The sequence below is a fragment of the Peromyscus eremicus genome, chromosome 1 (assembly GCF_949786415.1).
Source record: "Peromyscus eremicus chromosome 1, PerEre_H2_v1, whole genome shotgun sequence".
Classification (NCBI taxonomy): domain Eukaryota; kingdom Metazoa; phylum Chordata; class Mammalia; order Rodentia; family Cricetidae; genus Peromyscus; species Peromyscus eremicus.
In genome coordinates, this window is record NC_081416.1 from 87,430,106 (window position 1) to 87,455,267 (window position 25,162).

General features: G+C 43.9%; 1 protein-coding gene across 1 annotated transcript in view; it reads right to left on the bottom strand.

Annotated features, from left to right (window-relative positions):
- Insc (INSC spindle orientation adaptor protein) overlaps nt 1-25,162 on the bottom strand; it is a 111,551-nt gene that overhangs the window by 78,194 nt on the left and 8,195 nt on the right. The window contains exon 2 of the mRNA XM_059251472.1: nt 3,208-3,308. Coding sequence (XP_059107455.1) covers nt 3,208-3,308 — 101 coding nt within the window. The remainder of the gene's footprint in view (nt 1-3,207; nt 3,309-25,162) is intronic.

Here is a 25,162-nt window from a genome sequence, read left to right on the forward strand (position 1 = left end):
GATCAGAAAGTAGTTTTATTCTCCAATGACAGAGCAAGGTGAACCCTAAAGTACTAGCCATTCAGACCTATGAACAGCTCTGATTCCAAAGCTCCCTGTGAGTTGTCACAGAGCCCGTATTAGAATTCACTTTAACCCTATACCCAGCCCTCCCCCTCCCACAAACATTAGCACTCCCCCAAGGGGCCTCCCAAAAATCTATCCTGTACTTTGAACATGACCTCAAAGGCTGCTTCCCAGAGAAACTAACCTATGACTCTCTCATTTGCAAAATAAAGACATCAATGATTGCACAGGCCACAGTGAAAACTCAGTGAGTAGCAAATCGCCATAGAAAGTGCTTGTTCATGTGAGCCAGTGATATGATGGGCCCTGGTAGAGGCCAATCCTTCAGCAGCTGCAAGGACCATGGTACAACTCACCACTAGAGAGACCTCCACCACATGAAATAGTAGTTTCTGCTACTGTCTACCTACAATATAGTATCCAACTGAGCAAATTAGGCCCCTCTAATATCTGTGAGCATGAACTAGCTTTCTCTATGAGCAACACCCAAAAACACAGCCCCAGAACATTCATGATAGAAGAGGCTCCTCTCCCTCTCTTGGACTCACTGACCCATCAGAAATACAACATGAGAACACTGTAATCAACCCCTTCCACAGGTCACAGCTCTTCTGCCCAGTCTGAATGCCTGGAGTTCCTGAGGTGCCTGCTGGGTAAGGCAAGCTAGATCCCTATATCATGTTTATGCAATCTAAATCTTGCTTCCACTTTAAACTTCTAAGGGCATTGGAAGGTGGAGAGAGAAAAAAGGAAGGCCAGTGGGTAAGCAGGGAGACATGAAGGCTGCCAAGATCTGACCTTCACTCCATATCCTTTATTCAGGGGAGCCTATTCCTCTTCTGAAAGAGAAGCTAACCAACTGAGGAGTTCGTACATGCCAACAGGTTCTACCTTCCACCACATGTGTGTGTGTGTGTGTGTGTGTGTGTGTGTGTGTATGTGTGTGTGTGTACGTGTGTGTGTGTGTGTTTGCATGTGTGTATATGTGTGTGTACGTGCGTGTGTGTGTGTGTGTGTGTGTGTGTGTGTACATGTGTGGGTATGTGTGTGGGTACATGTGTGTGTGTGTGTGTGTGTGTGTGTGTACATGTGTGGGTATGTGTGTGGGTACATGTGTGTGTGTGTGTGTGTGTGTGTGTGTGTGTATGAGAGAGAGAGAGAGAGAGAGAGAGAGAGAGAGAGAGAGAGAGAGAGATTTATAAGAAACCACTGACATAAGTACAAATTATTCACAGTTCACAGATAAAGAAACAGAATATTTGTTATAGCGGAGCTCAGAGTCAGGCTGAGGCAGCCTGGCCTCCTTGCCACTGTCCTAAATGCTTCTCCAGCCCTAGAGTGGCCTTTGTCCCACCCTCTCAGGATCCCATTGCCAGAATCACTGCTATTCCGCAGCCCAACTTAATGTCACACAGGGAAAGGGTGGGCAGTGTAGTGGCAAGCAGACTGTACCATCTCTGATAGGACTTTCCCAATTTTCCAAGTTTAGAACACTAGACTTTGAAAGAGTCCATGCTTTGTTAGTTATTGGTAAGGTCACCCACTGGTGGAGGAGAGGGTCAGAAGGGAGAATTCCAGAAGAATTTTCTAACAACACCTACACAAAGTGACCCTGACATTAGCAGACATTTATTAAACAATAGTCTCTCTACATAGCTCTCTAGATATTTTGCATATATTAATCTGATTAGCCTCCCATCAACCCTGAATGGTAGGTACTGTCACTACCCCCATTTTAAACATGAGGGTACTGGAGAACAGATGGGGCTCCAGAATTTTCACCAGCCACATGGTGAATAAAGTGCAACCCAGCTCTAAGGCCAGGTAGCCACATGGCCATAGCTGACCACACTTGATAATCTCAGGACAGCTCTACCACCAGACATCCTGACAGTCACATCTCACCATCTCTGAGTTTCACCATACAGGCTACATGCAAAGATATGATCACCTATTTTCTACTTCTGGCTGTACAGGAAACTTTAAACTACACTTCTAATGGTGTTCTTGTCCTAGGGAACATGCAAGAACTGTGTGTCAAATTACTACACCTCCTTCTAATGATGGCTTTGGAAGAATAGACCATGCCTTCATAGAGAGTGATTAACTCTGTCCCACTAGGGCAGTTTGGCAAATAATTCATCCTTTTATTTAAAAGCATCACATTATCTTCTATATACCTACCTACCATCTATCACCTATCTATTAACATGTCTATCTATTTATCTATACATAAATACATATACACATCTATCCCAAAACCAAATGGGCAGTTTGGAAATGAATATGAAGTAACTCAGCATCCCTGGCAGCTCTGGTGGGAAGTTTGGGATACAGAAAAGGTGAGAAATTCATGAAGCAAAACAAAATATGAGCTGGGCGGTGGTGGCGCACGCCTTTAATCCTAGCACTCGGGAGGCAGAGGCAAGCGGATCTCTGTGAGTTCGAGGCCAGCCTGGTCTACAAAGCGAGTTCCAGGAAAGGTACAAAGCTACACAGAGAAACCCTGTCTCGAAAAACCAAAAAAAAAGACAAAATAAAACCAAATAGTACTTAACAGGCTTACTTTTCCTCTACACAGCTCATCAAATGTCCCAAAAAATCAGAAAACAAATGGGATTTAATGAATGCTGACTGATAGGAATAAAGACAAAGTCCCCATGATGATGGAGAGTGTAAAGGAGCCAAGGCTAGCCCAGCTGTCAGAAGTCTGGAACACCAGTTTGCACAGCTCCTCTACAGCCTCAGCCTACCTCAGAGTTACCAACGATCCTGGTGCCTGGGACAGAAGAATTTCTAAGGACATGGATCTTCCATGTCAGCCAGGACAGTCCCAGGAGAGCTCATCAGGCACAGATCTGATACTCTGGACTTGCACCCCAGCTTCTGGTTCAGACCTCCAAGGCCTGCCAAGTCAACTCTGCACTGGTAACTCTTTGTGGACTTTCCAACCGGGTGTAGGCACCTCTGATGGCCCCACATCTCTTTTCCAGACTAAATACTCTCAAACTCCTGTCCTTCATACACTGCCAATATCACCTCCCTGCCCCTGTCCACACCACTCCTTTCAAGGCAACTAGTACCTCCCACAGACTAGATCTTAGCAATCCTCTCGTGGGCAGGATAAGTGGCATGACTTACCTCTGCCCTTGCACAGGAATGGAATCCAGGTGGTGACCTCCAGGGAGTGCCATCATGTTCATCCCAATCTGCAGCAATGCCTGCCCACAGCGGTCGGGACCCTGAAGAGACAGATCAAGATGGGCTTATCAGAGAGGAGGTACTGTCTCTTTACCTCTCAAATCCGGGCTCTAAGGAACCAAAGTAGGTGTGACAAGGCCTCCTCTTCTTTTGAGCTGGCTTACACTCTGATGTCCTCACACAGATAAGGCCGGACTCAGAGCTGACCTTCTTTCTAAATCCCTGGCTCACTATAACCCGCTACGATCTACGATCTTCCCCTTTGTCCTATTGCCAAATATTTACCCATTTTGGTGTGACTGACGCTGGGACACACAGGCCAGCAAATATTGTACAGGACATACGCATACTAAAAAGGCAGCCAAATGCTGTCCACTTCAGATGACATCATTTCACCTGAACAGCAAGTGGAAAGCTCGGGATGTGACCTAAGGCTCACTTTAGGCCACCAAGTCATGGCAGAGTGGCTCTTAGGAAAGGTTTCCTTTCTCTCACCAGGTAAGACCCAGAAGATAATGCAAATCAACTTTGATGGGAGCAATTATGCCATCATGAGAGGAGCTAGCTACAGAACAGAGTTGGAGTGCAGAGAAACCTTGTCTAGGTCCCCATCACAGACCCTTGGAATCAGCTGATCCTGTAGTCCGACCCACCTCTACACTTCCTACATCTGAGTCACATACAGTCTCATCGGTTAAGACAGTGGACATGAAGCCTCTGTTTGTACAGCCAAAAGCATACCCATGGGAAGAACATGGATGAGGTTAGAGACTTCTGATCCCAAAGCTGAGAGTTCACTTGGCTTACTTTAACCTCACAGGTAACAAGCTACAGGGGCAGTCCTCGTCCCTCCTAAAACTTACTGCCCAGCTGTTGATGTCTCACCTCACCTCACCCCTGCCCTGCTTCAGAAAGAATTTTTTCCACATTCCCTTTTCATTTTCTTCCTGTAGAATGGGCCTCTAATCCAAGCAGAGAGTGGATTATTACCCTTATAATAGTAATACTAGTACATAGGTAAGCATATCTTACCAGGCAGGTCCTCACTGTAGCTCATAGGATGCACAGTTGGGTAGGAACGTTGATGATTTTTCGTCCCTTAGCAGCTTAAATAGCACTTTCCAGGACTGTGAAAGCTAGCCAGAAGGAAGGAAATTCTAGCTCAACTTGATTTCTCAATGTCCTATAACCCAAATGTGTGGTGTCCTTAGCAACAGGGTTTTACAATCTCATTCTGGTGGGCAACCAAGAGCATTGGCAACCACCTGTAATGTTGTGGGTCAGGGAGGCCCTAAAAGCCTCTAGAACATAGAGTGTAAAGGAAAATCCGGGTTTTCCAGGGTAAAATCTAACATGTGATAAGATGATAATAATGAAATGACATTTTTTCTTATTTCTATCTTCATCATTGAGAAGAAGAGACAAAAACACTGAAGAAAGAATTGAATCCTATGGTAGATTAGAAGACTGGGATATGGTTGGCAAGAATCAGGGCCCTTTACAGTGTAAACCAAGGGATTCTGAAGTCAAGGAAGAGGCCATAGGACCCTGGAGGAAGCCTGGATCTAATTCCAGTTGAATCTGGAGACCCAGAGAAAGCATAGTAGTTGTGAGCAGAAACCTAGATGCATACCAATGTTTGAGTTTCTATGATAAGATTCCAGAAACATGACTTGGAGACCACAATATTCTGGTAGTGACTTCTAACCCATGGTCTGTGCACCTTCAGAAAGGAGCCGCAGGTGTTTCATTCACAGCTGCCCAACAGGGACAGCTGAAGTTCTTATGTATCACTAACCTATTCACAGGCTCTATTTTGAGATGTTTCATTCTCAACATGAGAGTAGGCACAGGACCCTACACAATGACCACCACACAGTCAGGAGTCTCTATAGGACCATAGCTTACACTCATAGGGGTGACAAAGAGGTGGAGACTATTTGGAAGACCAGGTAGTAAACACCAGGCATTCAACCTAGATGATGCTTTTAAAGATCCCATAACAATAATGCTAACTGCTTGTATTCATGGAGCATGAACTATGTGCCAGGTGCCCCTCTGAATACTTCACACACTATTAACTCATGGTATATTAATTATTATCTTCTTACAGAAGAGAGACGTATATATTAGAGACAGTGCACTAGATTCCACATTTGAGATGAGGACAGGTGCTGAGTAGGTGAAGATGATGGGAAGCACAACTCCATTCCCTGGAGGCTATACCAAGCTCCAAGGACCTTCACTAGAAGCCCCAGCTAAAATATTAAGTATGGTTGCTACCCTTAACAGTGTGAACTGCTAAGCATGGAGCGCTCATGGATTTTCTCCCACCAATTCTCCACCCACTTCTGATGACCTTACATCTCCAGCATCCCACTGCCCTGGGTCCCACCCATCCTCTGAGCTGTAACACAAATTGCTAAACAGTCTTATTAATAAAAAAGAAAGAAAAAACCAGGAGCCAGATATTAGAGTGAATACTGAAAGATCAGAGAAACAGAACAATCCAGAGCCAACCTCACCTTCCCAACTCAACCTCCAGAGCATGAGTTTCTGTGTCCTCACACCTTATATACTTTTCTGTGTCCTGCCATATTACTTCCTGGGATTAAAGGTGTGTGTCCTTCCCAAGCAAAGATATGAGATCTCAAGTGCTGGGATTAAAAGTGTGTGCCACCATGCCTGGCTCTGTTCCTAATGTGGCCTTGAACTCAAAGAGATCCACATGGATCTCTGCCTCCCAAGTGATAGGATTAAGGGTATGTAACACCACGCCTGGCCTCTATGTCTAATTCGGTGGCTGGCTCTGTTCTCTGATCCCCACACAAGTTTTATTGGGGTGCACAAATAAAATATCACCACATTGAGCAAAGGTTCAAATAGTTAAGACCAATCCAAAGCTACATGATCTACCAGGAAACCAAGATAGATTCAAGAGGACACCCTACTTCTTACTGTTATGAAAGAAAGAGTTTAAACGGGGTAGGGGTGATATATTCAAATCCCAAGTCTACCTGATTAGTGCATGACCTTGGAAAATCACCACTCCTTTGTAACAGTGGCTCCCTCAACTATACCTATTCTAGAAGCTTCCTGAGGATTAAGCACAGCAAAAGGCTCCAATTTTGTGCTTGGGTAGGTGAACAAGGGAGTATCCTTTCCTTAAGAGATGGAGTTGAGAGATGTAGAAGAGATGAAAAGGACACAGTAGATGTAAACAGGAAAGAGGAACTCTCCATCCATCCCCCAACCCCACCAAGTTGCTCCCTGGATTCTTGTCTTGGGTTTTCCCTCACTGTGTTTCCCTGGGCTGCACCACACCAGGAGTGTCTGTTCACAAGAACTTGAAGCCTTGAGTATCTCTGACTTAATTCAACTCAATAAATCAATTTATATGACTTTTAGTTCTGTGCCCAGGTCTCATTAGAAACAGCCTTTGCTCACCTGCACTTGGCTAAGGAGACGGCCTTCTGCAGGAAGTTGAGACTATTTACAGTAAAGTATTCCATTAGAGTCAGCAGCAAAGGATATTTCTGCTTTTGTCTAATGGGACAATCTGGGGACAGCTCACGGCACAGCTGGGATTGTTTAATCTGATGAGTCCAGGACAACTGACCACACAGGAGAGATAGTAAACACTTTGGAAAACACTCAATTCCAGAAGTAATGCCAGGAGGCTGCTGAGTGTAGGGGATGGGGAGAGCAGGACTATGCAGATGCAGCTCTGATCCCTCTTTCTCCAAGACTTCAGAGTGCAGAGGCTGTAAGTGATGGGAGCATCTTGCCAACCCATCATTCTAAGTCATTCCACCTTTAGAACTAAAAAGTCCCTTAGAGAAGACCACTGCTTTATTTGGGAAGCAAATAGGACTTTTCTAGGGCCTCCATACCTATTTCCCATCTGCAAAACAAGAAACTTGTAATATTGTAAGCATTAAGATAACCCACAAACACTGTTCCTTTGGTTTCTAACATATGCCCCTGCTTCCTACATCTGAGAAATGCCTCTATGTTATGAATTTTCATGATACGATATATAAACAGAAAAGGCCAGGCAATTTGTATGCAACCCTTTGCAGCAATAACAAATACCAACCAGTCACACAGAACAGAAACACATGACCTCGGCTTTATCAATTGTGTGCAGAGCTTGGATTTTGAACCTAGGAGGTTCTTCCTGGAGCCTTTAGCTGCAGGAGGATCAAGTTCTCTTATACCTGGTATGCAAGTAACACTTGGAAATAGCCCTGCAATATATGTTTTTATTACAATCTTCTTCCTTAATCAGTGAATTTGTGCAGAATGCCTAGCAGATAAAGTCTGATAGATTCTGGATGCACAGCTTGCAAATCGTCCCAAACAGCTTCATTTCCCTCGTTTTGCGTGTTTCACTATCCCCTGCCATTTCTCACTTTGACCTATGAAAGAACTCTCTGGAGGTCACCACCTATCACTCTTCTCTCCAGACTCACTCAACTCAAACCTTTCTCAATGCAACTTTGAGAATGATCTAAAACACGAGTCAAATCGTATCATCTCGCTATTCACCCCTACCTTACCCCCACCACCAGTGGCTTCTTACTGCTACACCAAGGCCAAACCCTCTGGGTAGCCCACCCAGGCCACGCATCCATCTGACACCTGACTACAACTCTAACCTTTCATCTGGTCCCTCTCTGCTATCCAGACACTCTGGTTTTTGTTCATCATTTTAGCATCAATGTCTCTTTTTCCCAAACACTTTCTATTCCAGGACAGCCTGGCCTCCATTCTTCTCATCAAGTTATCCCTACGGGCCACTAGAGCTCTGCACAAACACTACTCCCCAGGGCAAACTTCCCCAGCCCATGGAGTCAAGCCCTTCAATGTAAGAGCTCCCTTAATGTTTCTCCTCCACAGAACTTACCAAACTTAACTATAGCATTAGCAACTTAGTATATCTCTCCCCTGAAGGTCCTGGGACAGGCAGAGAGGCCTTGCCTGCTCAATGCTGCCTCCTCCATACCTGACAAGTTGTCTGATACATAATGATTAATAAAGACTTGTTGACTGGCTAGATGAGATCTTGTTGAAGCAACTTCAGCTTCTGAAATAACTTCAGCTTATTCACTGATAGACAATGGTCACCATTTCAGTGTGACCCAAGTGTTCAGAGGGGCTATGATGGTGACACAGATAAAGATACCTGTCCCTTACAAGTTCTTGTAGTCCTCATTATCTGGTCACGCCCAGCTGAGCAGCTTCCCTTCCCACGTTCAGATCTGTGTTTATTAAGCTCTTTCAGATGGACAGACGGATGAACCAATGGACAGCCAGGATGCTTCATGAAAACTGCAGTGACAGGTAATCAAGAGAGATCTGGAGGACACCTGGGAGTCCAAGGTCAGCAAGTGGGGAATAAAGTGCCATGGAAAGCTTCTTGGAGCATGGTCCCAACACTGAAACTCCAAAATGAGAATCTGGAGTTATTAAAAGCAGGGAAAGGAAAGGGGCTGGAGGGAAGACTGAGGAGAACATCCAAGTGAGTACCAGACCAGTACTATGAACTCAGGAAGCAGGTGTTTCTGGAAGGTGGAACATGCCAGGATGTTGGAATGTGGAAGGGATATGGCTGACTTTAGAGGAGAATACCCCCGTGGCATAAAAATGCAGAAAAAGGGGTGGCCATTTTTAGCAGGGAGAGGAGGAGGTAACATCTGTGGTGACCCTCAAAGGCAGGTTGGGATTTTGTCAATTAAGGATGGGACAGTGGCATTCGGGGCCAGTGGGGCAGTCTAGGCTGTACCAGAAAATGTAACAAGAATTTGGGGACCCAACGCTTCTCATGAAGCTGGAGGGAGTGTGCCATACAGTAATGGAAATAAAAGACACGGGTGTTTTCAGTTTCTAAGTCACCATCCTGTGGGTGGTATGAGCCCCTGGAGATGTTTGGGTAAGGAAGTGAAATGACCAGACTGGAGCTTCAGAGCAGTGGGTGGACTCCAGGGAGGGAGACCAGCACCAGGGACTTGATTCAGAAGACAGTGGACGCTTCTGGGGAAAGCACGAGAGTCCTGGTATTGTAAGAGAAAAAGAAAGAATAGAGAAAAGCTTTTGAGGTAACAATGAGTCCTCAACATCTGAACTCAGGGCCTCGGATCCGGGACAAGAATGGAGATGGTCATTGGAGCTGTCTCTGGGCCACTAGGTGCCTGGCATCCTGCAGCAATCAGATACTTCAAGGACTCTCATTCCCAGGGGAATTGCAAGAAACCAAGCAAGCTGCCACCTGGCCCTGCCTGACAGACTGAGCCTCATGAAATATAGAAAGCACTGGCTCCCTGGAGAAAGCCCTGGTGGCCCCTCACAGCTGTCGGGCCACAGAGGCCAAGAAGCCGGCAGAACAGACCTCAGGACTCACAAAACATCTTAGCAGCTCTTGGACCCACAGGCCTGTGTGATACAGAAGAGCTTCTGCAAAGCACAGAAAAGGTCCCAACCCTCTGCCCAGTGAACCAGATCTATCTACCTTTGAGATGTTACCTAAAAGGCCACAAAAATTCTGTCTATGAAACTATATTATGAGCTTGTCAGGACTGAGTCTGTGGTACCCAGGAATAAATAGGCCGGTCTTAGAGGCCTTTACATCACACTGTTAGGATATTAGAACTTGTGGGGATCTCAGGACCAGCTCCTTGCCACAGTAATAACAGCAATAATCATAAAGAGGGCAAGAGTGAGAAACACTTAATGGCTGTAAAACTGTACTACACACTTTCCACTTAGTCTTTAAAATGGTTCCCTTAGCTAGGTCACTATGTTATCCCTGTCTTTCAGATGAGTAACAGAAGCATGTTAATGTGGACAAATGGAGAGAGAAGTTCACAGGGAGGAAAATCTTGTTGCTGAAGAACGCAGCTCTGCCTGGGACATGCACACATGTCCCAAAAACTGCTTGTCATGCCCTGGGAAATGCCAATGTGCCTTTGCCTAGGAGAGATCTGTAGGAAGACCAACCAAGGCTTCCCACTGTCTGCAGTAGAAAATCACAATTGGTGCCCAGCTGTAAATCATGGATATCTGTGCCTGCTTTTATTATTTGCTGTGGTTATCACACACAGGGAAGCAGCATACTAAGGGAAATTCAAGAGTCCTGATTGGATAGTGTCCTGTGAATGAGACAGAACAGGTAAGTTAGATCAGGAATGTGTGTGAGTCTCTAGAGAGTCAGAGAAAGAGGGAGAAACACCCTGTACTGGCTAGTTTGATGTCAACTTGACACAAGCTAGAGCCATTGGAGAAGAAGTCTCAATTGAGAAAATGACTCCATAAGATCCAGCTATAAGGCAATTTCTTAATTAGTGATCAGTGAGGGAGGGCCTAGTTCATTGTAGGAGGTGCCACATCTGGGCTGGTCGTCCTGGGTTCTAGAAGAAAGCAGGCTGAGCAAGCCATGTAGAGTAATCCAGTGAGCAGCACCCCTCCATGCTCTCTGCATCAGCTCCTGCCTCCAGGTTCCTGCCCTGCGTGATTTCCTGCCCTCACCATTTTTGATGATGAGCTGTTACATGGAACTGTGGGCAAAATAAACCCTTTCTTCCCTAAGTTGTTTTGGTCATGGTGTTTCAGCACAGAAACAGTAATCCTAACTAAGACACACAGCATCAAGACATCCTTACTGGAATCCATGCTCCCAGTACCTGATTTATACAACCACTCGTCTCTAAACGGCATCACCCCATCTGAGGAAACCACCATGCAGCCTCCACCAAAAGTCTTGTGTGGAATCAGGAAATCCATTGCTGCCCCCATGGTGTGTCTTGAAATACAGCCTCCCTGGTTCTGGGCCAAAGACTACCCAGCTGCCCTGTGCTTTGGAAGCTGCACAGGAGGCTATTGTCTCTGGCACCTGGTTGAGCTGGGTATTTTTTCTGAAGGCTGTAACTGAGAAACTGATGGCCAGAACTCTGAGACCTGAAGTGGACTATTCCCTGAAAAGGGGCCTGCCTGGGCTTTTGAGCCTCCCCTACCAGAGTTCTGTGGACTAAGAATATACATTTAGGTACATTAGCCTCCCCAAGTTCATTAGTGTGTGACCTTGGACATCAAGTTTCATTTTTCTATAAGATGGGATACATAAATAATTATCATAAAATGAGAATTCTGTGTGTACCAGTGAGATCATATCTATATGATCAGTGGGTGCCTGGTATAAAGATCATACCATGTCTCTTCTGGTGAAAGCACAGAGTGAAGGAAGGAGCCAGAAGCCATTCTGCCAACTCAATTCTAAGTATTCAAAGACCTTTCCATCCTCAAACTTTAAAAGATTCCTTCTTACTTTCTAACTTTCCCTCCCTGATATAAATATTATCCAACTGCTCAAATGTTGCTTATCTTTGATTTGAAGAAGAGAGAAACCTTCCCCACTGGGCCCAGATCCCAGGGTATTAAAATTAACCATCACCACACTCTAAGCTAATGACTTAGTGGTTGTGACTGCCACAAATAGACATAACTCTCAGATAAAGGCCATTAGAGAAAATTGAATAGCTCCAATGTGGCAAAAATTTGGATACATTCTATTTTATAAATCACACTCAGAGGTCACACTGGGAAAGCTATTTCCCTTTCTGAGTCATGATGAAGACCCAACTTGAAGGGGTCTATATACTCTAGAGAACACAGGAAGGAGAATTTACAGCATCTTGTATCTTCATGAATGCAATCTTTGCTTTCTTCTCAATCCATGACAGGATGATAGCACAGAAGTTATCATCCGGGACAAGCCAGGCCCCCCTGATTCTTTTCCTTCCCCAATTCTCTACACTGGAGTTTGCTAAGTGGCCTGGGGAGGGTAGAACACCAAAACCACAGAAACCCATGACTAATCTCGCTTTAGCTTACTTCTCTCACCTTTGGTTTTTTTAATCTATAAAAATCAGAATAGAACCCATTCTGTGTTATTAGACTGCCCTAAGAGCATAGTGCTTACATGACACTTCAGAAGCTAATAGCAACCTAAGAATCTCCTCTGACCCCAAAAGCCAGTTAATAAGTTACTACATGAGAAGTGTCATGGCATCCCATCATGTGCCCAATTTCTTACCTAGATGTCAAAGATCTGCTCTCCTCCAAAAGGCTAAAAAGCAGACTCTATTAAATATATTGGAAAGAAGCAGAGGAAATTTGAATGTAAAGAAAAATCAGTACATAGAAACTGCTGTGGTTTGAAAATTCAAGTTCCTACCAAGATGCATTAAAAACTTAATCCCCAATGTGAGAGCCTCGGGAGCAATGGAGTCTAGGGGAGCTAAATAATTATGACAGTAAATCCCCACAAATGGATGAATACTATATGTAAAAGCTCACAGAAGTGGGTTTGCTATCTTGATCTTTCCATCTTCTGCCACATGAGGACCAGTCCTTTCTGCCCTCTGGAGGATGCAGCATTCAGGCATCATCTTGGAAGAAAAGCAGTGCCTCTCCAGATACAAAGCTGGTGGGTTCTTGATATTGGACTTCCTAACCTCCTATACTGTGATCCAATACATTTCTTCCCATTATAATTAGAGTCTTGGCATTTGGGATAGCAGCATAGGACAGAAATCATATTTTGAATTGAGCACAGACAAACACTGCAACATTTCTGTGATCAGCAGCAGCACTAGCCCTGAAGAAATAGCTACCATCCCAGCTCACATACCACGTGGCCAAAGGATTATGGGACATTCAATCTGAATCAGAACCTTGGCTTAGCTGCAGTGGTAAAGTATTCTCACCAGCTCATTAATGAAAAGAAACCATAGACAAGATTTAACCCACTCCAAGGCTTGACCCACCCTGTGTTTATAAACAGAATAAGCCAGGGTATGAGCAAGCACAATCATTCTCAACACACTATTGACATTTCTGTAATGTCCATATCTAAATAATCCTTTAAGTTTGGAAAAGGAGATGTCAGATAAATCTGTCTACTCAAGTTAACGATGTAGACTTCAGACATGAAGGCCAGAATCTATAGAATGTTGCTTCAACAAGACTTCCACTATGTCTGGCACACCACCTGTCATAGCAACACTTGAACGGTGTCTAAGGCAGAGTAGGAGCTCAGTCAACATGAGGGTGGGCTTGAATAAAGCCCTATCCATTCTGAGGTTTTGAACCTGTCTGCAAGACATGGTCATCTCTGCTCACACACATCCATTCATAATAACAGCTAATACTGCTACAGCCATGCAATTCTAAGATGCAGTTTGTCATACCCTAACCAATGGCATCTTAGCTTTGTCATAGTTTACCTCTAGCCTTCTTTCCTTTTTTATGAAGCAGCAGGGTGTCTTTCATTATATTACATCTTAAATTCAATGAAATGTGATATCTGGCACTTAACTATGTGCCAAAAACTTTTCTAAGTATTCCAAATAAATAAACACATTTACACCCCAAACATCCAAAACAATCCGTCCCACTGTTATGCCAAATTCAGAGAACTAGAATCAGAAAATTGGAAGTTTTTTAATTTATTAGCTTACATGGTTAAAAAGTTGACTGGGGGTGAAAACAATACCTTCTCCTCCAACCCTCTACAGCATATCACTGGTTTTCAGCAGCTAACTGTTAATTGACAACAAAGCCCTTTTAGTTACGTACATTTATTTACTTATTTGTTTGTTTGTTTGTTTGTTTGTTTGTTTCAGAACTCCTTTCTTATGCACAAAACTAACATTATATTTTTAATTCCAGTAAAATGATAGATCAGTCAGTCTACAATACTTCTCCATGTATTTATAAATACAAAGATATTTATAAATACCAGTTACTACTCTTGTTTATGTGACAAAATATCTCACAAAGCAACTTAGGGAATAAAAGGGTTGGTTTGGGCTCATAGATGGGTGGCGCAGCCCATCGTGGTAGACAAGCACAGTTGCAGGAGGAGAAGGCACATTGTGTCCACAATCGGGAAGCAGAGCGATGAATGCAAGCGCTCAGCTGCCTTTCTCCCTCTTTCCCTTTTACTTAGGCCCAGAGCCCAGGCCAAAGGTTGGTGCTACCCACAGTCAGGATGGGTCTTTGCCCTTCAGTTAAATCACTTTGGAAACATCACCCTAGACAAGCTCAAGGGCGTGTCTCCCAGGTAATTCTAAATCCAGTGAAGTTGACAGTGAAGATCCACCACTTGATGGTCTTAAAATGTATTGCTGAGCTGGCAGGAAAAGTGGAATAAATCTGGAGAGTCCAAAGCAGGATGAGGTGTCAAAGGGAGTTTTCCACTGACAACATCTATGAGATGTTGCATCCTTCGAGCCCTTGTTTCCTTTGTATGTAGAGCGAGAGAGATAGGGGCAAGAGAGATAGGGGCTAGGGATTCCCCAAGGCGAAGAATTGAATACAAGTCCAGAAGAGAAGAAACCCAGTGCACAGAAAAATGAGAAATCAACCTTCTCTGCAAAGTGTCAGCCATAGAGGCTGAGAATTAATCACCATGGTATGACTCTCATAGAGGTTGAAGCTTGGGTTTGCATCACCTGTTAGAGGATTGATGATGGAGTGCAATTAGAAAATTCCATTCCAAGAAACAAAAGAGAGTTCTTGGAAACAGATTCAAGAAACAAAGGCTACAAATTATAGCCATTCAAATCCAAGAAATAACCATGAAGAGTGAAAAGATGTATTGGCGTGCTAAATGATAGAACAAAGGAAATTACCAAAATGCAGCTCAGAGGACACAGAAACCTTTAAACCAAGGCTATGAGTGAAGAGTAACACAGTCTAATGAGCATTTCATCGCCATTCCAAGAAAGATAAGAGAGCATATGTGCAAAGCAGCATTCAAACAGAATAGCTTCCATATCCAGAAATAACAATGAGTATCAAACAAAATAAATACAAAAGATACACACACCTTCCTTAAAAAAATTAAAAAGACTAAAGAACACCCAAGACACAGGGGATTTTGGAAAAATCCAAAGGTAAACGGATTTCATGGCACAGTGGTTAGCATGCTGGAAGTATCCAGAGAGGAAGAGTGAACAGAACTGCCAAGTGTCAGAAGAGAACCGGAAATCACCTGGCTGGGGAAGACTGTCCTGGAGTTCTGTATCCAGAGGAAAGTGGATGAAGTCAGGCCATCTCAGGAAAGTGAAAGTCTCTCAAGGAAGAGAAAGAATGCTGAAGGCATTCAGAAGGAAGAGAATGTTACATGGGAAGGTGGAGACACAAAAGTGAATGATTACTCTACCTGGCTGAAACTGTGAATAAGCCAAACAAGCATTGACTGTAAAAACAAATATAATAATTAGTCTGTGAGGTAAGGGGAAACTGAGTCTAAAATGTTGTACATGAATTCAGAAAGGAATGATTAAAGTAAATTAAAGTGCATTAACTTTCTTCTAGTTGCAAACAGAAGGAAAATAATGATGTGAATCAACTTTAAATTTGTGACTTTTTATCATTTCTATAGTACAGAGGAAACTAAGTAAAAGAAGAGACATAGAAATTTAAATACGTAGAGGGGAAAACAAACCAATAATGAAGAAAAATTCAGTCTAAAAGAAGAAATGAGGGGTTGGGGATTTAGCTCAGTGGTAGAGCACTTGCCTAGCAAGTGCAAGGCCCTGGGTTTGGTCCTCAGCCCTGAAATTTAAAAAAGAAGAAGAAGAAGAAGAAGAAGAAGAAGAAGAAGAAGAAGAAGAAGAAGAAGAAGAAGAAGAAGAAAAAGAAATGAGAAATGAGCTGGACCTGGTAGCTCACACCTGTAATCCCAATCCCCAAGAGCCAGAGGCAAGACAATCCGTCAAAAGTTTTTCCAACCTGGGCAACACAGTCACACAAAAAAGCCGGAGTGGGGGAAATGACAGAGGAAGACATCATATGTCAAGATCTGGCCTCCACATGTGTGTATAGAAGCATATGAACCTGCATACACACATATACCACATGCAATTTAAAAAAATATAAAGAAGAGCACAAGAATGAAGATATATAGAGCAATCCCATACATAACACAAAAGAAAATATGCTAACTTAGACAACAAAATTCAACATCCAAAATCCAACATTAGTAAGCAGGCTTATATAACCTGACCATATTGGATTTAGTTTAAAAATATGTAATTAGTTTAACATTATAATGAAACTCACCATACTAACAAAGTAGAAAAATCATGACTATTATCAATAGCCAAAGAAAAATAATTTGATGAGATTCAATAGTAACTTAGAAAAAAAGACTTTGATCAAACTAATAAAAGGGACTTTCTTCAGTAGACATCTATGTGAAAACAGTATCACGTACACTATGCTTAATGATCTGTTGAAAGCAGGTTCTCTGAGAGCAGATGCCCAATTTTCACCACTTTGATTTATTATTACATTAGAAATCTGATCCGGGATAGGAAGAAATATCAGAATCAAAACTGTTGTTATGTAGCACACCGCCACAGAGGAAATGGAGGTTAAAACCCACCTCTGCTTTGTTCACAAAGTCACACACCTGCACGTATGTCAACCTGTGATTCCCTGGTCAAATCAAGAGTCTATGCAGCTGTGTCTACCCAGACATCTCTGTCCACCAAGACATCTGTGTCCACCCTTACCTGTACCTCTTTCTAGTTCTTCTGAGAATACAGTGTGAGTTTGCAACTCATTGTCCATGTGTAAAACCCAACAGAGTCCACAAATAAATTATTCCTAAGCTATAAAGGAACTTAGAAAGTTGTTGACAAATAAATATACAAAATTGAGTAGTCCCAATCACCAGCATATGAAGGAGGGGGAGGAGGAAGAGGAGGCAGAGGAAGAAAGACCTCTTTTTAAAGAGCAATAAAACACAGAAGAAACATGAAAATGCTCCTTCTGTGCAAGCCCCTTAATTGAGAAAATTGTAAAACATTATTAAAAAGATATGAAGAAATGCCAAGATAAATCGAGATCATTCCGATGTCTGAAATAGTATGAGAATGATGAGAAGTGTCAGTCCACCATTAAAAGCTCTATTGCATAGATTCAGTGGAATTCTGATTAAATCTCAACAGCATTTTTCCTTAGGATTTGGCAATCTGAATCTGAAATGCATAGCCAAGATATATTGAAAATAGGGTACTTTTCCTATTGGGTAAGATTTTTTTAACTAGCAAATACAAAGGAATATTGATTTTGGAATGAACTTAGGAAGTTGAAAAATAGTCCAAATATTTCCCCAAAGAATATTAAAACTTGATCAGTAACAGCAACAAGGAGACAGAGGGTGATGGATTCAGAACCCACAAATCTCCCAACCACAAGCAGAAAGAGAACGGAACTGGGGAGTCCACTGTTGCTTCTGCCTGTCTTTACACTGCTGCTCCTGAACATCACCCTTGCTCCAGAGCAGAGATGCAGCTGGCCTGGGTCAGAGAAACAGAGTCAAAGGACTGCTTTGGGAGCCTATTCTACAGTCATAAGAAAGGAGCCCAGCTCCAGCACCAAGAATATGACAAGTCTTATAGACTATTCTTTAAAAAGTGGATTTCTGGTCCTTAAGACATCAGCAGAACAAACAAGTAGGCCTGTGCAGTCCCCAGACAAGAAGCCTTAGGCTAGGCTAAGCATTGGACCGCAGCCCTACCTCTGCACACACACATTCCAAGTGCCTGCTGAGACTGTGGGTCTCCCTGTGCTGCTCTCCCTCTGAGTGGGAAGGGTTTCTCTTGTAGTAGTACCAGGCAACTGCACAGCAAAAGCCGCTGTACCACTCAAGCTCATGTATAGTGAGATGTTGTAACTGGCTGTAAGCGAAAACTGCAAGAAACCGTTCTTGAAGAAAGCCACATGAAAGAATAAAGTCCCATCCACAGGTGGGTCTTCTGGTCAACCATCTCTGAGATCAGACTCCTGCCCACCTTAGTCAAGGTTGAGAGAGAGAATACAGCATACTCTCTGCTTCAAGCGCCAATTTTATGCTAAATATGAAAATGGATGAATTGTCCTTTTCATAGGATTTTCTTTTCCACTGGCAGAAATATGCAAATGCATAATCAAGTAAAGCACAGTAATTGCTGGAGCACGAGTTCAATGAGATGCTTAGCTTTCTTTTGCCATGGGTGAGCACTCTATATGCAGACATCCTGGCGGGAATGCAGATGCTCTAAAGAAAGTCTTGTGCTGCTCCCTTTGGCTATCAGATTACTGAAACAACTGTCTCCAAGAGATTGGAATTTTCCCCAGAACTTGGAGAAGGAAGAGCTGAAACCTGGTGCTGGCCAGGAGAGGGTGTCTCCAGAAAGAATGTACACAATGCTGACAACTTCTCATTCCACTTTGCAGGAGAGACTGGAGTGAGACAATGAAAATGGGCAGGACCACACCTTGACCAGGACTAGTTAGTTATGCATACCTCATACCTTCTGTTTAAATCTAAACATTATGTCAGGACCCTGAAGATGGGCTCGGGAGGTCATTGGTCCTCTCTATTTGTCCCTCTTCCCAATATGACCACACTGGGCAATCTTCTTTCTCTTCTTTTTATTGTTATTTGTCTCATTAATTGAAGCCTCTTTGAGGATAGATGGAAGTGCCTAGATTGTTAGTGCTGCCAGGGCCCAGACTCCAGCCTTAACAACACCCATAAAATATATGGCAGATGGCCATATATGCCTTTTCTCTAGGCCTCCAATTTCCCATCTGTAAGAGGAGAGGGCTGGGTCTGATGAGTGCCTGCTTCAGATCTAATATTTATACAGCCTAATGGCCTCCTTCCCTAGACACTTGTGAAAATCACTCACTACCGGAGACTAGACCCCAGTCTTTCTCCTACAACTTACTCTGCCCCAAACCCAGGCCACTCTGTGGTCTTTGTTCAAAGATGGCTTCAAGTGACAAAAGACATCTGGAATTTATCCAAATGATGGCTGCTCATTTCCCCTGCCGGCTGTAATAGCCGCATCACTGTATACCCAGCTACTGTACCTCTAGGGCACCGCATTCCTGCTGCCCCTACTCCCAGGGTTCTCACCCAAGGCTGTTACAGTCTCAGCCTACCCTGCTTGTGCTAATGTCAGGCTCAATCTCTTCAAATACAGTTCTCACTGTCAAAGCCTCCTGGAAACCTAGTGTACTTCCCTCAGCCCCGTGTCTCCCTGCAGATCTAAGTTCTGCATCCTCCTCACAGCTGTTAGACCCTGGCCCCAGCTCTCCCCACATCTTTTAGTATTACCATCCTGTATTCCCTCAGGTTCCAGCCCCAAGAGCACTGCCCTGTTCTCCTCAGGATTAGCCTGCTCTCCCTGGCAGTCAATATTTGGTTTAAACAAGGCCGTCACTTGAATCTTACTCTGGCCTCCACAACAGGCCCACTGCAAGACTGCAGTGCTGACTCCATTTAAGCTGGATTTGCTGGGGATGTTTGAACCCCGTAACTGTCCAGTGACCTCCTACAGTACACTTTGTCTCCCTGTTAGGGCCAAAGTTTCACAAAGATATGCCCACGACAGCCAGTACCTGGCATGGTCTTCCATGTGTTAGAAACCACCAAGCCTGGGACTGGAGCTGGCTTGTTCATTAAGAGCACTTGTTGCTCTTCCAGAGGAGTCTAGTTTGGTTCCCAGCACCCACATCCGGCAGCTCACAACTGTCTGTAACTCCAGCTCCAGGGGACCTGACATCTCTCTGGCTTCTTCTAGTACTCTCACGCATACGCACATACCCACATGCAGACACATATCTTATACATAATTAAAATAATAAAAATTAAAATTAGAAAACCATGAGGCATGGTGGAAAGATCCTGTAAAATGGAAAGAATAGATGGTCAGTATGTCCCTTGAGTTACCAAAAGAAGCTCCTAAGCCCTCTCTCTTCTCTTTCTCCCCTTTCTGCAATCTGTTCTCTTTATTGCAATCAAAACATGACAACACTCAACCCTTCCAATTGTCTCTCCTGTCACTCCAATTGCTGTATGAATGACGTGCCGGAAAGCTCTGGATCCGGCTGCCATTACTGCGCTGACCTTGCCTCCTTTGGCCTCCTCCCCCACTTCACTCCATTAACACTGACCTTCCTCACACATGCCTCCAGGCCTTTGCCCTTCTCTCCAAAATGCTCACACAGCTTGCTCCTTTTCCTCCTTTGAGCCTAAGCTTAATCTTAACCAAAGGGCTGGGAAGATACTAGTCTCTGCTTAAATGTGTGCTTATCCAAACCTTTCCCACTCTTGGAGCTCCTTCACGATCTCTTATATTTCTACGTAGTTCTGAGCACTGTGTTTGCATCCTGCATATGACCTGTTAACCTGTCCTCCCAAACCAAAAAGCAAATCCTGCAAAGACCTGATGCTGGCTTTTGCCCACTCTGGCTTCTCGGCTATCTAGAGCAATGCACAGCCCACAGCAGATGCTAAGTAGATGCTTGAGTAGATGTGAGAGTGAGTAAATGAGTCTGTAACTTAGACCCTCGGTACCCTGGGCATTGTTCCAAGATGTTGCTATCTGATGGGGCTGCTATTGTCCCCTCCTGCTCAGTTCCCACCCTGTCTGCTGCAGCAGATGGACAGCACACATTTGGGGAGTTTTGTAAATGACAGTCCGAAAGGACCGCGGCAACTGTAGAGGTGGGGCCAGGCGACCACTGCCTTGTTCCTACATACATGCTGTGTTTTAAAGCTTGTTCTCTCCACACCTCCAGCCTCTCCACACATTCCATGGGACTGAAGGACAATCAAAGTAGAAAAATAAAAATAAAAATAGTGTGCCCCAGAGGGAGCTGTTTGTCTTTCTCTTTGGGGCCTGAGCCCTGACCTCCTCTGCCAAGCCCCGCCAACCACTTTACATCTACCTGGTTACTAGATTGAGGAGCCAGTTCCCTAAGCTATCAAGGGAGGGGGATCAGGAAAGTGAAGAACAAGAAGGGAGCCAGGGAAGGGAAACAAGGAAAGAGTCAGTCCACAGGAAAAGAGCAGAGACAGAACAAAGTGCCACAAAAATCAACAGCAGCCATTCAGCATGGAGCTGACCCCTCATGTCTCCTTACCTGGACCTCTGGGCTGTGAGGACAATGGATTAAAATAATGCAAGAGAGGAGGGGATCCTCAGCTTTGAGTGTTGCACATAAATCCAACATCGATTCTTGTCTGTTGATGGATGGGTAGGTGGCAGATGGGTGGGTAGGGGAGTGACCAAAAGAAGAGGAAACAGATTGATGAATGACAGGCAAGTGAGAAATGCAGGAATGAGGGAGCCAGAGGGACCACATGGCCTATTCTAGTGCTTGACTTCTTTACAAGGGGGGCTGGCTGGGTCTGTCCGACCAGCTCTCTGTATTCTCTTTGGGCTTACATCCAGCAGAGTTGCGTGTTGCAAGCTGCTGATCCACATAATCATTCAGAAGACTGGGCTGCTCCAGGGAGCCTTCCTACAATGGTAATGATCTTTCACCCCACTCATAATCTGTCTGTGCTCAACAAACCAGAGGTGGGGAGAGCAAAGAGGCCAGAGCCCAGGGAGACCACTGGAGTTCAGCTGCCTTCTCCAGAGCACTCCTTGGGGTTAGACAGGAATTTGATGTCACCTGATCACCATCTCCACAAGTCTCCTAAGTAGTAGTCCAAACCATTGGCCCAAAAGATGGTACATGTTCTGAGATGAATGATTTATCTTCAAATAAAATTCTCACTTAAATTTTTTGTCTGTTAAATGATGCTATCATCTTTCTGGTTGCTCAACAACACCTCTTCCTTTTGTCCACTTACTTATTCAACCATCCATCCATTCACTCAACATGTCCCTGTGGCGTGGGTCAGCTATGTGCTGCTACCAACCAGGATAAAGCAATGTACAAACGTGAAATGTCGCAGAGGGCCATAAAATAAAATAACTTATTACAGCAAAACCGGAGATCCCTACTGCGATGAGACCTTGAAGGAGGCATAATGTGTTTTAAAACCTTATAAAATGGGATTTGATCTAGTCAGGGAGACCATGGATATGAAAAGCAAACTGAGGGATAAGTAGAAATTTGGCAGGTGAGGAGAGGAAGAAGAACATTCTAGGCAGAGAAGCAACCCTTGCAAAGGCCTATGGCAGCAGGGATAAGAGAACAAACCTGAGAGAGGGCCACTGAGACAAAGTGGGGATGGGAGTACTGTGTGGGAAGATGTGGGCGGGGCCAGACAAACGAGACCTGGTCAGCTCCATTGGGAATTGGATCTTTATCTCAAGATCAGTTGGAAGCCGCTGAAGTGTTTCGAAGTAGAGAAATGACAAAACCAGAATTGTTCTGAAGTCTCCTCTGGCTGCTCTGTGAAGACAAACTGGAGGGTAGCCAGTATGGACATAACTGTCACTCAGGTGTTCAGAGTGGTACCTTGAGCTAGGGCATGCTGGTGAAGATGGAGAGATGTGATGGACTTAAGGGATGCACACTAACATCAACAGGCATGGGGATGGCTGATTGGGGCTTGGAGCAGAGAGATGAGGAAGAGGATGGTTTTGTTGCTCTGGCTTGTGCAGCTGTAGAGTCTGAAGGGTCATTCAGTGAGATCTGAAACACCTGGTGAGGATCAGGTATTCTCAAGACTGACAGTGCAGGGGGAAATGACAGACATTCCATGCTGAATATGTTGAGTTTGACAGGCCTTGGAGACATCAACCTGGGAGACCCATTGACTGCCTCTCTGCTACTTTGTGTATCCATCAGTTACTGTGTAGTGTTGTCTCCACCATGTCTCCATACTGACTCATTTCAGATCCCTGTAATTATTCCCTGTGTAATTAAAGCAACATCCTGGCTCTTTTCCCCTCTAACTTCTCACATGCAAGTCTTTTTAAATAGAATCTCCTGAAAGAGGCCTTTACTGAACCACCCTCACCCTAACATACCCATGCCCTGTTACTCTCTACATTAGGCTCAGTGGGTTATTTCTTCTCAAAAACACTTAGCATCATATTGTGTTGGTTTACTGTGGAAGGAAATAGACATACATGTTTTAGCTCTGCCAAAAGACCATATACACCAATAACAAGGGCACAGGTCGCCCAAAATTGGGTTTCTAAATGTCATTACACCATAAAAGAAGCCTGGGATCTTCAAACCAATCGCTAATTCCAAGCTGGAATAAGGAAGGATCAGAATGAACCCTAACTTCTTGCTGCATCAGATAATAAGGAAGCACTCAGAGAATCATGGAAACAAATTGAAAAGAAACAGAAGCCAGCTTATGACGGCCTCCCACTAACTGAATCTGAGATTATGCGACCATCAGAGCTTAAATAAATACAACACTTGATTCATCCAATGAATTAAAAAGATATGAGACCCCCGTGAAGGAAGAAAGGGGGAAATTGAGAGAGGGAGAAAATGAGTAATCTTTCACATAATAGAATAACAATAAATAAATATAAAATAAATAATTCAAAATTATGGCTGATATATCACTATAAATTTGATGACAAATATGGTATGTAAATATTCTAAAAATATCTCTCTACAAGTTACTTGTCAACTTAAAGAGAGGAAAACAACAATTTCATTGTAGAAAAATTGATAGACATCACCTGAAGTGAGCAATGACAGCCTCCATCACCAGGAGCCAGACAAGTCCTATTCTGGGGCTTGCTGAAATGAAGACTCAAGAGAACACAGTTGCCTGTCCAAATCATACAGCCTGACTCTAGCTATGCAGACCACCAAGCACCCAAAATGGAGGATATTTAACGTAGTAACTACCTGTACTATTCAAAGCAAAGGGGTCAAGAGAAATAAAGCAGAGGAGACTAACAAGGCATGATGGCTAGAAGATACAGACTAGATCTGGGAGGAAGATGGTAAAGCCACAAAGACAGTGTCAGGGCTGTAATATATAATCTTTATTGTCAACTTGATTGAAACTGACATCAGCCAGGAGATACACTTCTGGGCATGTCTGTGAGGATGTTGCCAGAGAGGCTTAACTGCATAATGAAGACACCCTAAATACAAAGTGTTGGGGGATATTATTTTAAGGTGTGTTACTTTTGTTTATGTTGCATTTGTTTAACTTTATGAAGCTGTGTCACTGTGCCTGTCCAAAACACTTGATGGTCTAATAAAGAATTGAACAGCCAGTAGCAAGGCAGGAGAAAGGATGGGCAGGGCTGGCAGGCAGAGAAAATATAGAGGGAGAAATCTGGGAGGAAAAAAAAGGAAGTAGCCAGAGAAGGAGAAGGACTTCAGAGGCCAGCCACCCAGCTACACAGCCAGACACGGAGTAAGAAGGAAAGAAAGGTATACAGGAATAAAGAAAGATAAAGCCCCTGAGGCCAGAGGTTAAGGAAGTTAAGGAAGGCTGGCTAGAAATAAGCCAAGCTAAGGCCGGGCACTCATAAGTAAGCATAAGCCTCCATGTGTGATTTATCTGGGAGCTGGGTGGCGCCCCCCCCAAAAGAGTAAAAACAAACAACAACAACAAAGGGGGAGCAGGATGAGTGCAGCACCCCACTTCTCTGCCACTGCACTCACATCTTCACCATCCCAGTAAACTACGTCTCCTCAAATCATGAACCCAAACCCCTCTCCTTCCTGAGGTTGCTTTGTCAGGACGGCGCAGCTGGGAGCGAGGTGGCTCACACCACGCAGCCCGCACTGACAGGGCACTGTCCCTCCTCTAAACACACACCCAAGTGCTTAGGGACACAGAGGGAGTGTCTCTAATTCATTCTGAGATCGATAATACGAAAAACTGACGTGCATTCACACAGTTAATAAAAAAACATAGTATGGCAATGTATTTATAACCATGAGATATAACTTATACAAGCAATGAAAATGCATAGATAAGTGAGAGGGAAGTATCTTCATGTTATTGGAGAGAAAGGAAAGCAGAATGGTTTTCTAAAAAAGATATACCATATGATCAGTTAAAAACTGGATAAAGAAGAATTTCTTATCTAGTCTTGCA